The following is a 15,288-nucleotide window of genomic DNA, read 5'->3' on the forward strand; positions in this document are numbered from 1 at the left end:
AATGTAGGATCTAGAAAAAATCTTATCATAATTAAACCAGAAAAATGTAAAGTAAATGAACAAAAACAATTTTTTAAGTTTGGGCTCATAAATATTAGATCACTCACACCCAAAGCAGTTATTGTAAATGAAATGATCACAGAAAATAGTTTTGATGTACTCTGCTTGACTGAAACCTGGCTAAAACCAAATGATTATTTTGGTCTAAATGAGTCTACTCCACCGAACTACTGTTATAAGCATGAGCCCCGTCAGACTGGTCGTGGTGGAGGTGTTGCAACAATATATAGTGATGTTCTCAATGTTACCCAGAAAACAGGATACAGGTTTAACTCTTTTGAAATACTTCTGCTAAATGTTACACTGTCAGACATGCAAAAGAAATCTAATGTATCTCTTGCTCTGGCTACTGTGTATAGACCACCAGGACCGTATACAGAATTCCTAAAAGAATTTGCAGATTTCCTCTCAGACCTTCTAGTTACAGTTGATAAGGCGCTAATCATGGGAGATTTTAATATTCACGTTGATAATGCAAATGATACATTAGGACTTGCGTTTACTGACCTAATAAACTCCTTTGGAGTCAAGCAAAATGTCACCGGGCCCACTCATCGTTTTAATCATACACTAGATTTAATTATATCGCATGGAATCGATCTTACTGCTATAGATATTGTACCCCAAAGTGATGATATTACAGACCATTTTCTTGTATCGTGCATGCTGCGTATAACTGATATTAACTATATGTCTCAGCGATACCGTCTGGGCAGAACTATTGTTCCAGCCACCAAAGAAAGATTCGCAAATAACCTGCCTGATCTATCTCAACTGCTATTTGTACCCATAAATACACATGAATTAGACGAAATTACTGACAACATGGGCACTATTTTCTCTAATACATTAGAAGCTGTTGAATTGAATTGAAAAAGGTTAGAGAAAAACGTACCGTGCCATGGTATAACAGTAATACTCACTCTCTCAAGAAACTAACTCGTAGTCTTGAACGCAAATGGAGAAAAACTAACTTGGAAGTTTTTAGAATTGCATGGAAAAACAGTATGTCCAGCTATAGACAGGCTCTAAAAACTGCTAGGGCAGAGCATATCCACAAACTCATAGAAAATAACCAAAACAATCCAAGGTTTTTATTTAGCACAGTGGCTAAGTTAACAAATTACCAGACGCCACCTGATTCAAATATTCCACCAACGTTAAATAGTAATGACTTTATGAATTTCTTCACTGATAAAATAGATAACATTAGAAATACAATAGCGAATGTAGATTCTACAGCATCTAACACTTCAGTTTCATCCATCGCACCCAAAGATAAACTGCAGTGCTTTACAACTATAGGACAGGAAGAGCTAAATAAACTTATCACTGTATCTAAACCAACAACATGTTTATTAGATCCTGTTCCCACTAAATTACTAAAAGAGCTGTTACCTGTAGCCGAAGAACCGCTTCTCAATATCATTAACTCGTTGTTATCTTTAGGTCACGTCCCAAAACCATTCAAGCTGGCGGTTATCAAGCCTCTTATTAAGAAACCAAAACTAGATCCTAGTGTACTGGCAAATTATAGGCCTATTTCAAATCTTCCATTTATGTCTAAAATTTTAGAAAAAGTTGTGTCTGCTCAATTGAGCACCTTCCTGCATAAAAATGATCTGTATGAAGAATTTCAGTCGGGTTTTAGGCCCCACCATAGCACAGAAACTGCACTTGTTAAAATTACAAATGACCTGCTCCTTGCGTCAGATCAAGGCTGCATCTCATTTCTAGTCTTACTTGATCTTAGTGCTGCGTTCGACACCATAGATCATGGCATACTCATAGATCGATTACAAAACTATACAGGTATTCAAGGGCAGGCTCTAAGATGGTTTAGATCCTACCTGTCCGATCGCTACCATTTTGTTTACTTAAATGTGGTGTCATCTCATTTATCATCAGTAAAATATGGAGTGCCACAAGGATCCGTCCTAGGTCCCCTTCTATTTTCAATATACATGTTGCCCCTTGGTAATATTATTAGAAAATACGGAATTAGCTTCCACTGTTATGCTGATGATACTCAGCTATATATCTCAACGAGACCAGATGAAACTTCCCAATTATCTAAGCTAACAGAGTGTGTTAAAAATGTAAAAGATTGGATGACAAATAATTTTCTCCAATTAAATTCGGATAAGACAGAGATATTAATTATTGGACCAAAAAACACTACACAGAATCTTGTAGATTACAATCTGCAACTAGACGGATGTACTGTTACTTCCTCTACAGTCAGAAATCTGGGTGTTATATTAGACAGCAATTTGTCTTTTGAAAATCATATTTCCAATGTTACAAAAACTGCATTCTTCCATCTTAGAAACATTGCCAAGCTACGAAACATGTTATCTGTTTCTGATGCAGAAAAGCTAGTTCATGCATTCATGACCTCTAGACTGGACTATTGTAATGCACTTCTAGGTGGTTGTCCTGCTTCGTCAATAAACAAGCTACAGGTAGTCCAAAATGCAGCAGCTAGAGTCCTTACCAGGTCAAGAAAATATGATCATATTACCCCAATTTTACAGTCTCTGCACTGGCTACCTATTAAGTTCCGAATCAGTTACAAATTATCATTACTTACCTATAAGGCCCTAAATGGTCTAGCTCCTGCGTACCTAACTTGCCTTCTACCACGTTACAACCCATCACGCACCCTAAGGTCACAAAACGCTGGACTTTTGGTAGTTCCTAGGATAGCAAAGTCCACTAAAGGAGGTAGAGCTTTCTCACATTTGGCTCCCAAACTCTGGAATAGCCTTCCTGATAATGTTCGGGGTTCAGACACACTCTCTCTGTTTAAATCTAGATTAAAAACACATCTCTTTCACCAAGCATATGAAAAATGTATCTTTTAAATTGTGAGTGTAGTTGCATCTGATCAAATGTGCATTTTTATTCTTTAGCTTGTGTTAAACTAATTTTACTTTGTTGGAACATCAGCTATGCTAATGATGTCTCTATTTTGTTTCTATGTTTTGCCACGGGATTTACATCCCGTGGTAACTAGGATTTACACAAGCTCCAGTCTGGATCCAGAACACCTGAGAAGAGATGATGCTGACCCTCAGAGGACCCCAGATGATGCTAACTCTGAATCAACAACAGAACTAACAAATATTGCTACAAGTGTGACTGCATCATATGATAACTATTAATTAATAATATTGATGGTTCATCGTCTAGCTGACTACGTCTTGTATTATTATTATTTTTTTTATTTTTTTCTCAAATCCTGTCAAACGTGCACAAACTACTAGCTACTACTAAATATTGTAGAAACATAATTTTCTGTAAAGTTGCTTTGTAACGATTTGTATTGTAAAAAGCGCTATACAAATAAACTTGAATTGAATAACTGATGAGGCTTTATGGATTCAGTGAAAATGAAAATATGCACTGATACAGTGCACAGTAGAAATATAGTAAAAGTGATATGTTATATTAAAAAGTATATGTATATGTAGTACAACTTAAAGTAAAGTGAATAATATGAAAAGTGAGTACAACGGTACAATAACATACCGGTATGTGGTATAATAGATTTATAATAGCATAAAATTATATGTATAATATGTATAATACCATAATAAATAACTGAACAACAATAGGTTAATAATAGCAAGAAGAATATGTAATATCAAGGGTGGAATAATACAGATTAGACAAAAATGAAGAATAAATTAATAGTAAATTAAAGAGTAAAATAAAATATTTTGAAATGTAATTTTAAAATACTATTTGTGTAATAATTATTAATCAAATTAAGACACAATTTATGACACAACACAAAAAAATTGTTGACATGAGTTCCAAATTGTGTTTAATTAATGAGCTCCTTAAGTATGATATATACATGTACACACACATACATTATATATATATATATATATAATAAAAATCCTCTGAATTAATCTCAGCTCAAGAAACACATTTTATTTCAGTTTTCAGTTCTGTCTTTCTCTTGGAATAGAGTGGTTTATTTGTGAAGACAAAACCTGACTAATAAAGATTAATTATCCGCCGCTTCCTTCAAGATTTTCTATTTTATTCAATTAATGAGTCAAATAATGTTAAAAACTTGATGATGCTTGACATTTTGTTCTATAATGCACATTACACACACTCATGCAGAAAACACACATTTTGAAACAGTGGTTTATTTTTCCATGTATGTTAACACATATGAATGTTTGGGTGTGAGTGTGTGAGGTTTACCTTGCACAACAAAATCTCAATGTATAGTTATGTTTATCACAGACCAGAATATGAGATGCTCCCCTCAAAAAACTTTAGATTAATCAAAATTAATAATCATTATAACAACATCACAATGAGTTCATTGTGATATTGCAGCTGGATTCACTATGAGTTCCTGTGTTTTTCATTTCTAGGCTATTTACATCATGTAGTTTTTGTGTAAAGACACGCAGTGCATGATCAGCATTAAACAGCCTGTGCAAAGCTTTTTAAATGCAGTCTATAGTGTTAGAATATGAGCTGGGTCATTCTGTCGATTCATTCAGGACTGCTCTGGGTTTAGTACAAACACAACACTAGTCTGTGGAGGTATAGTCTTGTCTCTTGGAAATGCAGAGAACAGCTTTCCTCAGCTTTCCTTAAGGCTGTCTTTGTCCTGTTTGCAAATTGCTAAAAGGGAAGAAAAAAGAATACATAGAATCAGTTCACAGTTTTATGAAAAGCAATGAAATCCTTATAATCAAGTGATGATAAACTTAATCAGTAACACTTTTGAATAATGGTCCATTAGTTAATATTAGTTAACTACTATAGTTAACATGATCTAAGCAAGAACAATCCTTCTACAGCATTTATTAATATTAGTTGATGTTCATTTCAACATTTACTAATGCATTATTTAAATCAAAAGTTGTGCTTGTTAACATTTGTTAATGTACTCTGAATTAGCATGAACTAACAATGAAAAACTGTATTTGCATTAACTAACATGAACAAAGATGAATAAATACAGTAATAAATGTATTGTTCATTGTTTGTTCATGTTAATTAATTAATTAACTAACATTAACATTAACTAACTAAAGGACCATTATTCCAAAGTGTTAGCACTTAATCTTTGTAAATAAGTAACGGTAGTGAAATTAAAGAGAGAAGCTTTAGCTCCATCATTAATCTAGACAGTCAAAGGGCTCACTGTATATTGTGTTCATAACACCATTTAGTTTATTATATAAATGGCAATATAAGTTAAAATGTATTAAGAATTCATTTAAAATTATTATAAAGTCTCAGCTTTCACTGCTAACTACGTTAGCGATATCGCTAGCTATTATTAATAGTCTGACACTGGTGGTTAATTAAGCTGTCAACATAATGTTAAAAATGACCAAAAACATTGAGAAAGAACAGCTGAGACTTACCTGTGAAAGATAACACCCCGAGATCTGTTTTTATTATTGTGTGACGGTTTGTAGGTGTCCAATCTGTCGATGAGTCAGGTACATTTTCTTCTGTCCTGATGTGAGAGTTATGAGAGTTGCCCGCTCCAATATGGCGGTGACGTTGACGTGCGGTCGAGCGGCCAATGAGGCGTCTAGGTATTTATATGTCTATGTACAGAACGAATAGGCTAGCCAGTTACGTTACTTGTTGCTCAAAAATATGTAACGTTAATGTTAACTTACTTAACAAAACGTAGGCTTCATCGTTCGCAAATATATACATCGATGGTAATTGATTTAACTATGATCTGCGCAGCATTTTATACGTGAAGAGACATTTTTTATATTAGAAAACTCATTCTAATTCATTCCCACTCTTCTTCGGTGGTAACATAACCCAACTTCGTGCTTCCTGTAATGAGAGCTGTCAATCAAGGTACAAGGATGTCCCTGTGTGAAAGTGACCAATCATAAGAGGGTCAGTGCCCTCCTTGGTTTCCGCCCCCAAATTGTCAAAAGTCATTTAGACTCGAGGGAGCAGAAATCAGCTGAGCGAGCAGAAATCCACTGCGCGAGACAAACAGCACTTCGCGAGCAGAAGCCCGCTGCGCGCGAGCAGGATTCCACTGTACAAGCAGAGTTAACCTATGAGAGTATGCCAGGCGCTCGCTCACAGCTACCTGTACACCTCTCGGTTGTTGAATTTGTGCGCGAGTACTTTTATCATGCCAGCTGAAGGTTCATTTTTGCGAGTGTGAAATAACATAATGTGCTCGTGAGCATGTCTTACACGCTTATAACTTTTGACTAAAATATAACGCCATACACTCGATTTTTATACTCTTTTTATCAGAGTACTTACATTTTAATAATGCATTGATATATATAGAAAGTTTAAACAAATTTGGAAGAAAGTTGTTTATACATTTTTTACCTACCCTGCCTTTAATAAATTCAAGTGATTTCAAATTTTTTCCACCTTGAACTGTGAATGGTTATTCAACAGTTATATTTGAAAGATAAAACTGTTTGTGTTTAATTAATCTATTCAGATTGTGTGTGTCCATAATTGAGTTAAATTAAGATCAGATCACATTTTATGTACTGTACTCTTTGAAATTTGCAACTAAGTAAAAAGTTAGATTAAGGTATTTGTAATTTTGAAACTCTCAAAAAAGGATAGTTCACTCCAAAATGACAATTCTTAATAATTAATTACTTACCTCCATGTAATTCAAAACCATTTATTCATGGAGCACAAATGGAAATGTTTTGTTAATGCTCTTATTATTCTTTTTCATATAAATTGCAAATTGAACTAAATAACAAAGATGAATTCAATACCAACAATCCCACAGCTGCCGGTTTGTGTAAATGAGGGAGAGACTTTGAAACCTCTTGCTGCTGAATGATTTTTTTATTAAACTGTAAATCATAAAGATATTATACTGAGCATTATGAAACATAATTAATCTCATTTACTAAACATAAGCATTCTGAACATATTTAATCTCATTTGTTCTGAGTACAATACAATAATACAAAAGCAAATGTAAACAAAAATTACACAAAAACAGCGTGAAAACAGAATTTCAATTTTTATATTGCTTTTGGAAGTTTTGTCCCTTCTCAGCCTCAGATGTCCACAGATTTATGTCTATGCAGTTGTGTTGATTTATTTTTCTGTTTAATCTTATAGTAGACTTTGTGTTTAGTTGGCCTAGTCAGTTCAATTATACCAAAGTTGGGTTTTGCCTTTACACTCCCAGTTTGTTGAGAGAGACACTCATTTGAGAGACATTCATCCTGCATCTGCATTATACAAATATGTCATGCAGTCAATAGAAAGTTTGGAAACACTTTCTATGAAGCCTGTATTTATAATACATTATAAGGGTATTCTTAAGGCATTATATTGAATGCATAATGCATTATAAAAAACAAAATAAAAACTTATGTTGTATCATCTCATGAATATTCATAAGAACAGTTTTTATATATTATAATATTTACTTATTTGTGGTTATAGCTTTTAAGAGTATGATGATTTATAACACAATGAACATGTTGCATCAACTTTTACAATGGATAATACTTTTCATAGTTATAATGTTTTATAAGTCACATATCTTGCCATTTTTCTGTTGCTACTTTACTTAAAGCGGTCAAAGTCCACTTATAAGTAGTAATAATAATATTAATAATAACATTTTTTTTTCTCTCAAACAGCCATAAGATTAGATATCAGATCAGATGAATGTGTAATGTGACACATTTGCTTGAACTATTTTTTTTTTTACTTTAATATCAGTCGGATTATTTTGATGGTAAACTTTAGACAGCTGTTGATAAGTAACTCTGCAGCTACATGTCCACATGTCCACTAGTGTTCATTAGAGTATTAGTATGTCTGCTACTGTAAATATATGCTAGCACTTTATTTTTAAGGTCAACCAACAGATAAACTGAATATAAATGTCTATGCAAGTACTGTGTATGTCAACTTATTCTACCATACTAGATTCTATCATTCTTGAGCATACTGATACTCTAGTGAGAGTTAGTTGGCATGTAGTTGCAAAGTTGCTTATAGTCGATTGATTAAGGGGACAATCATTTGTTTTTTCAGTTGGAGTATTAAGCTCACATCAATTAATTAACATTATCTCCACAGAAAACAATCAAATAACACAACATCTAACCACTCACAAGCTGTAGTGAGATACTGTGCAGATCTTAAATAATGTCAAAAGATGATCAGTCCATTATACTGTACATGAAGTAGATGTAATATGGTGTTCATTGTGTGTTATAAATAATCATACTCTTAAACTTATAACCGGAAATACATAAGTATTATGATGTATTATAATTGTTATTATGATTATTCTTTAGTTGATATAACATATTATACGTTTTTATAATGCGTTATGCATTCAATATAATGCCTTAAGAATACCCTTATAATGTATTATAAATATGGGCTTCATAGAAAGTGTTACCGAAAGTTTCTTTTTTCTTCCATTTAAATTAGTCTGTCTTTGACGGCTGTCATTGTTAAACTTCCAATACTTCAACTATGCCATGATAGGCAGTGGTTTTGGTAAAAACTATACTTGCTGGACATAACGTTTCAGTTTATACTGTAAGCTTTACAACTGTTTACAACTGTTACGACGAGCGCTTATCAGGATCAGCTGAACACTGGATTTTCAAAAGTATGTGGAATATTTTAAGTTCACGGCATAGAATCTTTAAAATACTTCCAAGAGTTTTACACACACTGGTCTGTTATTGTGGGGACATTTCCATGCACCTGAACATGACGTGGCACAAATGGTTGCTTTATCTGTCAATAATTTGGCCTCTTGAGTGGGCCTTAGCCATTCAAAGCGCCCAAGGTTCCCAGACCTTCTGCTGTCAGACTAAAGCTCTGGCTAAGCGAGACTAATAATGGATTTAGTTTTTACACTGTCTGAAGGCAAGATTTGCACACTACCTGACTTCAATGTTCATAGCACATTTAGGTTTCTTTATCATAATGCTCTGTTGATGAAGTGCATGCACATCACTCATTCCCTAAAGGAAGATGTGCTCTCCATGCTCATCAGACGGCCCCTGAGCACAGAGCTGCCATGCTGAGACAACTGCTGCTTGAACTCTGTGGTTAGGAAGTAGTAGATGAGAGGGTTGAGGCAGCAGTTCAGGCTTGCTACGCAGAGAGAAATGGGGTGAAATTGTCTAATGGCCTGACTTACTGCACAGTTTGTTATAATGCTTTGGCTCACCATCAGGTAAAGCAGGAAGCTGATGTGGTAGGGGGCGAAACAGAAGAGGAAGACCCCTGTGCACACCCTAACCATGCGCAAAGCCTTACTCGTTTTACCAGTGAACTGCTGATTTTGGTTCCTCTGTCTGATGGAGTTCACTATTAAGTAAGTACAGAAACCAGTGATAATTAACGGACCAATAAATCCCAAGAGTTCAGCAGCAACCATCATAGAAATGGCTGAGCGTAAATCCAGCTTACGCATCGGCAGGTCTTTAAAGCAGGTAGTGCTGTTATTTCCAGAATTTGATTTGCTCCTCATTAAAATGAAAGGTGAGCAGCCGAGACCCACCATCACCCAGACTGCGGCGCTGATGCAGACGTCGTAGCGAGACTTCCAGTTCCTGGCACAGAATGGCCGCAGGAGAAAAGCACAGCGCTGAATGCTAATACAGACCAGAAATGCGATGCTAGCATACATGTTAAGGTATTTCAGGTAAAAACACAGCATACATAACATGTTGCCGAAAGGCCAGTCTTGTGTGATGTAGTAGTGAATCCGAAGAGGCAGCGACAGCACGTGAGCCAGGTCAGCTATGGTTAGATTAATCATGAAGATGATGGCTTTGGTCTTTTTGCTGTGAATCAAAGAGAATCCACAGCATTAGAAGAATCCTGTAACTCTAAACAGGCCTCATGAAATACTTCTAAGAAAACCAGACACTCCTGAAATATTGATCAATACTAAAACAATTACAATTAACTTAATGAAGGTCTTTTGTTAATGGCAAATTATTACTGATTTAACCCTTATGCATTGTTGGGGACGTGTTCGTCCACTAGGAGGTAAAGTTGAGTTTAATTGTGGCCACAACTTTCTCTGTGTTACAGCTAATGGAATGATTTTTGGTGACAAATCTTATTTTGACACATATTTTGGGAAAATGCTTTGAAACTTAACAATACACTGTGGGCAAATTCACTACCCTTTTGTTATCTTCGTGGATGAAAACATCCACTAAATTAAACTGCTGTAAAAATGTATCAGATGAATATTTAAAAAAAATTTTTTTTTTTTGCATAAATCTATTAATCAACCTAAGTCCTGATCAAAACTACCAAATGTTTAAAAAAAAAAAATACAAGATTTTAACCCTTTAATTACCAAGTTAATTACTGATTTGGGGTAAAAACACACAATATGACATATTTTCAATATAAAAAGTGATTTTGGACTGGATATTTTTTTTACATATGATCACAGTCTTGGGCATGTCAAGGATTAGTAACAACATTTGATGCATTGTTAGTTTTTGTGCATCATTAGATTTAAATTGTTTCTCCCTCATTTATTGTTAGTGGCTAACTATACATTGCTGTTATACTCCATATAACTCCATAAACAAGCCTAAAAACTAAGCCTTTTTTGCACAGGCCTGTCTAAAGGATTAATGGTCCCACCTAGTGATCAACTGTAAAAATAACACATTTTACCTCTTCCCAACAGGGAAAACCACCAACAATAAAAAAATGCATGATTATAATGTGTCATGATTTTGCCATCAAAAAATGTCAATTATAATGGAAGTCAATGGGACAAAAACAGCCACCAACAATAAATGAGGGCGAAAAAATTAAAATATAATGCTGCACAAAAACTAACAATGCCTCAAAGCCAATCTTGTTACTAATCTTTGACATGCCAAAGACTGTGATAAAAAGTAAAAAAAAAAATCCAGCCACAATTACATTAATATTGAAAATAAGTCATTTTGTTAGTTTTTTTCCCCCCAAAATCAATGACATAATTTATGAACTTGGCAATTAAAGAGTTAAAATCTTGGATTTTTGAAAAAACATTTGGTAGTTTTGATCAGGACCAAGGTTGATTAATAGATTTATGCAAAAAAAAAAAAATGTATCTGATACATTTTTACAGCAGTTTAATTGAGTGGATGTTTTCATCCCGAACATAACGAAAGGGTAGTGAATTTGAACAATGCACAAGGGATAATAGGAAATGACGCAGTGGCTTTTTATATTACCAGCAGGCCTGTCAACTTGTGTTTTAAAGGGTTCATATGACGTTGCTAAAAAGAACATTATGTTGTGTATTTAGTGTAATGAAATGTTTATGTGGTTTAAGGTTGAAAAAACATTATTTTCCGCATTCTGAACACTATTGTTGCTCCTCCATGCCCCGCCTCAAAACACATCACCTTGTGGAGTGAAAGTTGTCATGAGTCTTGTCTGGTTTCTGCTTGTCCTGTTGTGCCTGTTTCTGTCTTTCAGAAGGAGACCATGGTGTTATCAAACGTGCCTGCAGAGTACTTAGACCTGAAGGAGGTGTTCAGTAAGTCCCGTCCTGCTTCTCTTCCTCCGCATCGTCCCTATGACTGTGCTATAGACTTAGTTATAGGTAAGTCTCCGCCTAAGGGCAAGCTTTACTCTCTTTCTATTCTGGAGAGGGAGGCCATGGAGAAATACATTTCTGATTCCTTGGCATCGAGGTTCATCCGCCCTTCCTCTTCTACAGCGGGGGCGGGATTCTTTTTTGTGGGTAAGAAGGATGGTTCTCTGCGACCTTTTATTGACTACCGAGAGCTGAACAACATCACGATAAAGAACACCTATCCGTTACCGTTGATGTCTTCAGCTTTCGTGAGGTTACAAGGAGTATCCGTATTCACAAAATTGGATTTACGTAACGCTTATTATTTGGTCCGCATCAGGAAGGGGGATGAATGGAAAACCGCCTTTAACACCCCTAGAGGGCACTTTGAATATTTGGTGATGCCGTTCGGGCTCTCCAACTTGCCAGGGGTATTCCAAGCACTCGTTAATGATGTGTTGAGCGACATGGTAGATCAGTTTATATATGTTTACCTGGATGACATACTGATTTTTTCTTCATCTCTCCAGGAACATGTTCAACACGTCAGACGAGTGCTCCAGAGATTACTCGAGAATGGGCTTTTTGTCAAGGTGGAGAAATACGTATTCCATGCACAGTCTGTCCCCTTCCTAGGGTATATTGTCTCGTCAGAGGGAATACGTATGGATCCTGACAAAGTTAAGGCTGTGATAGATTGGCCATCTCCAGATTCCTGTAAGGCCCTACAGCGGTTTCTGGGGTTCACCAATTTCTATCGACGTTTCATTCGTAATTTCAGCCAACTAGTCTCACCTCTGACGGCCTTGATCTCCCCCAGTACTCCGTTCAGGTGGTCGGATGCAGCCGAAACTGCATTTACCAACCTCAAGAGCCGCTTCGTTTCGGCTCCCATCGTTGTAGCCCCTGATACCACACGGCAGTTCGTGGTGGAGGTCGACGCATCAGAGGTGGGGGTAGGAGCAGTTATTTCCCAACGGACGATAAGATGCATCCCTGCGCATTTTTCTCTCATCGGTTATCTCCTGCTGAACGCAATTATGACATTGGACGGCCTTAGAAGGGGTAACGCCTCCGCCCGGTTGCCCACCGAATCGTTTCTTTGTGCCGGAAGAGTTACGGTCCGAAGTTATTCAGTGGGGTCACTGCTCTAACGTTGCTTGTCATCCAGGGATAAGCCGAACCAAGGGGTTAGTTAAACAATGATTCTGGTGGCCACTTATGGCTCGTGACGTCCACGATTTTGTTTTGGCTTGCTCAGTTTGCGCCAGTGGTAAGTCGTCTAACCGGCCTCCTGATGGGCTTCTTCAACCACTGTCTGTCCTTCACCCAGTCGTTACACTTACAGGCTGTGAGTCAGAAGCACCAAACTGTCCTTGCAAAGTTAGAACTGCCCCACTTTATAGAAACAGCGTTTTAGCAAAGACCTATTGTAAGGCTACACTGCAGGTTCAGGAAACAGCCCTCCATAAAATGCATCACACAGCATCACACACTGCAGGTTTGAGTGAAGAATGGCCGGTGGATTCGATGAAGGACACATGTGACAACCCAGGGCTGGACTCTGTTTCATTCACTGTGAAAGCCGATTCGGTGATCCACAGCGCGAAGTTGATGTATTTCCTCAGAGATCAGCACAGCAACTTTACAGATCTTCTTTATGCACCAAGAGCTTGTAACACCCCAAAGAGAAAGAATTTAAATCGCATCATATGACCCCTTTAAATCTGTCAAAATGTTCAAAAACTAATTGCACCACCTGTGAACAGAGTGACTAGGAAATAATGATAATAATGTACACAAACATTATGAACAAACTGGGCAGAAAGGTCATGAGATATACAGTGTGTCTTCAGCACAGCATAGCATCCAACAAATGCTATAATGACCATTAGATGTTAAATTAAATATGAAATGCTGACCTTATGAACCGACACAGCACCCAAAGAGCCAGGGTGTTGCACAGCAGGCCTGGGATGAATATAATCAGATAAACGTATGTGTAGAGCTTGTTTATAGTTGTTTCCCAGACATTCGTGTGAGTGGGACAGGAGCAGTTCACCACCAGACACGATGTGTTCACAAACGTCATGGTGATACTGCAGTTTCATTAACAGTAGACAGCAGAAGATCACTGTGGAAGGAAATTAAGACAACTTTAAAATACAAATTCCAATTCTTTCTACAGAGTATTTGCATCTATATTTGGTGTTGTTTTATAGATACATTTGCAATTGCCCATAAAAGTATATATACTTCAGGAACACATTAATGTTTTTATTGCATTGGATAACACAAATATCAAAGAAACAAACTGTCACTTACTCTAAAGTAAATAGGCATTAAAAAAAAAAATTATCTTTAAAAAAAATACTTTATATTCATAAATTATATTTATTAGAATATATGTATATATATATATATATATATATATATATATATATATATATATATATATATATATATATATATATATATATATGAAAACCTATATTCACCTGCGGCCCAACACAAGTTTGATATGTCAACTCCCTTCCTGTGTAAGCATGAAGGAAGTGTTTGTGTGACTGCTGCGTGTCACATAGTTTACTCCCTAACATGTACTTCTTTGTATGCTCGTCTCGTATTTTTTACTTCATTTCCACATTGAATGGATCTTTAAGCCAACCATTTCGATCTGGCAATGATTTTAATATAAATATATTATTAATATAATTACTATTGTTAAGGTTTTTTTTGTTTAGTTTTTTTACAACATTTTGATCTTTAGAACAAGTATCTTATGTAAAACTGGGTGTGCAGTAAAACTGAAAGCACATGCTGAAGAAATGGAGGAACTCGGGTTTCACAAGCATGCACATATTCAAATGCATTGCTCTCTTTGGTGTGAGCCATTTTATTTCTTGCTGTGAAATAAGAAATGTGTTGCAAACTCTACCACTAAAATGTTCTGTTTAATTTAAGAAATTGTTATTCAATCATTCTGTGACTCCAGGAGACATTGTATTTAGTTTCTTCTTCGACCGCATAGGGCAGATATAATGCAAGAATGATTTGACTTTGAAAAGAGATCTTGAACCTTTAATTAAACTTTGTAAAATACAATTCATCAAATAAAAGGACAACAACAACAAAAAACCCATTACATTTTTTACCAGTTTTTTCCATCTAAGATGAAAAAGTAATGCACATTACCATTTGTTTGCTTGTTTCCTTAAACCAGGCATGCCTCGAGTGTGCCTAGAAAGGAATAATGATCTGTTATTGCTGTGCGAAGCAGTAGGTCCTACCTGTTAGACTGAGCTGAAGTTTGCATGTGTGATATTATTGGCGCTTTCCAGTCCAGCATGCAGAGAAAGCAACCTGCTGCAGCAGGAGGAAGTTATCTGAATGTGACGTGCCCTATAATTTCTCATGTTATTCTTCAGCTACACCAGAAGTATGAACAACCTGTGATGTCTCAGGAAAGTGAAAATGTTTCATATTTCTGATGCAGGGGATGTTCTGTGATTCTCCAGATCACACAGATGGCCTGCCCTACATACTGAAACTGCAGACAAACAAATTTTTAACAGGTTTCTAATTACATTAAATGGTCACAAATTTGGCAGACACTGTTAACTAAATTAAATTTC

General features: G+C 35.9%; 1 protein-coding gene across 3 annotated transcripts; it reads right to left on the reverse strand.

Annotated features, from left to right (window-relative positions):
- Positions 1-8,407: 8,407 nt before the first annotated feature.
- LOC132114085 (putative P2Y purinoceptor 10) lies at positions 8,408-15,069 on the reverse strand. 3 transcript variants are annotated; one of them, XM_059522229.1, is made up of 4 exons: positions 14,944-15,022; positions 14,152-14,189; positions 13,576-13,787; positions 8,408-9,899 (listed from the first exon to the last, which is right to left on the reverse strand). In XM_059522229.1, exons 3-4 carry the CDS (start codon positions 13,743-13,745, stop codon positions 9,065-9,067), a joined length of 1,005 nt encoding a protein of 334 aa, XP_059378212.1. In that variant the 5' UTR covers positions 13,746-13,787; positions 14,152-14,189; positions 14,944-15,022; the 3' UTR covers positions 8,408-9,064. The 3 variants fall into 3 exon arrangements, with proteins under 3 accessions (XP_059378212.1, XP_059378211.1, XP_059378213.1); XM_059522228.1 differs by lacking the exon at positions 14,152-14,189 and having other exon boundaries at positions 14,944-15,069; XM_059522230.1 differs by lacking the exon at positions 14,152-14,189 and having other exon boundaries at positions 14,849-14,955.
- Between the last annotated feature and the right edge of the window lie 219 nt (positions 15,070-15,288).

This window comes from Carassius carassius, chromosome 33 (assembly GCF_963082965.1).
Source record: "Carassius carassius chromosome 33, fCarCar2.1, whole genome shotgun sequence".
NCBI classification, from domain to species: domain Eukaryota; kingdom Metazoa; phylum Chordata; class Actinopteri; order Cypriniformes; family Cyprinidae; genus Carassius; species Carassius carassius.

What these genes read in the sequence shown, in the direction of transcription:
- LOC132114085 (XM_059522228.1), bottom strand. Translation starts at nt 13,745, where the DNA reads ATGACGTTTGTGAACACATCGTGTCTGGTGGTGAACTGCTCCTGTCCC. An exon ending in GTGCTGTGTCGGTTCATAAG is followed by an intron (nt 9,900 to 13,575) that starts GTCAGCATTTCA and finishes TTTGATTCACAG; the next exon opens with CAAAAAGACCAAAGCCATCA.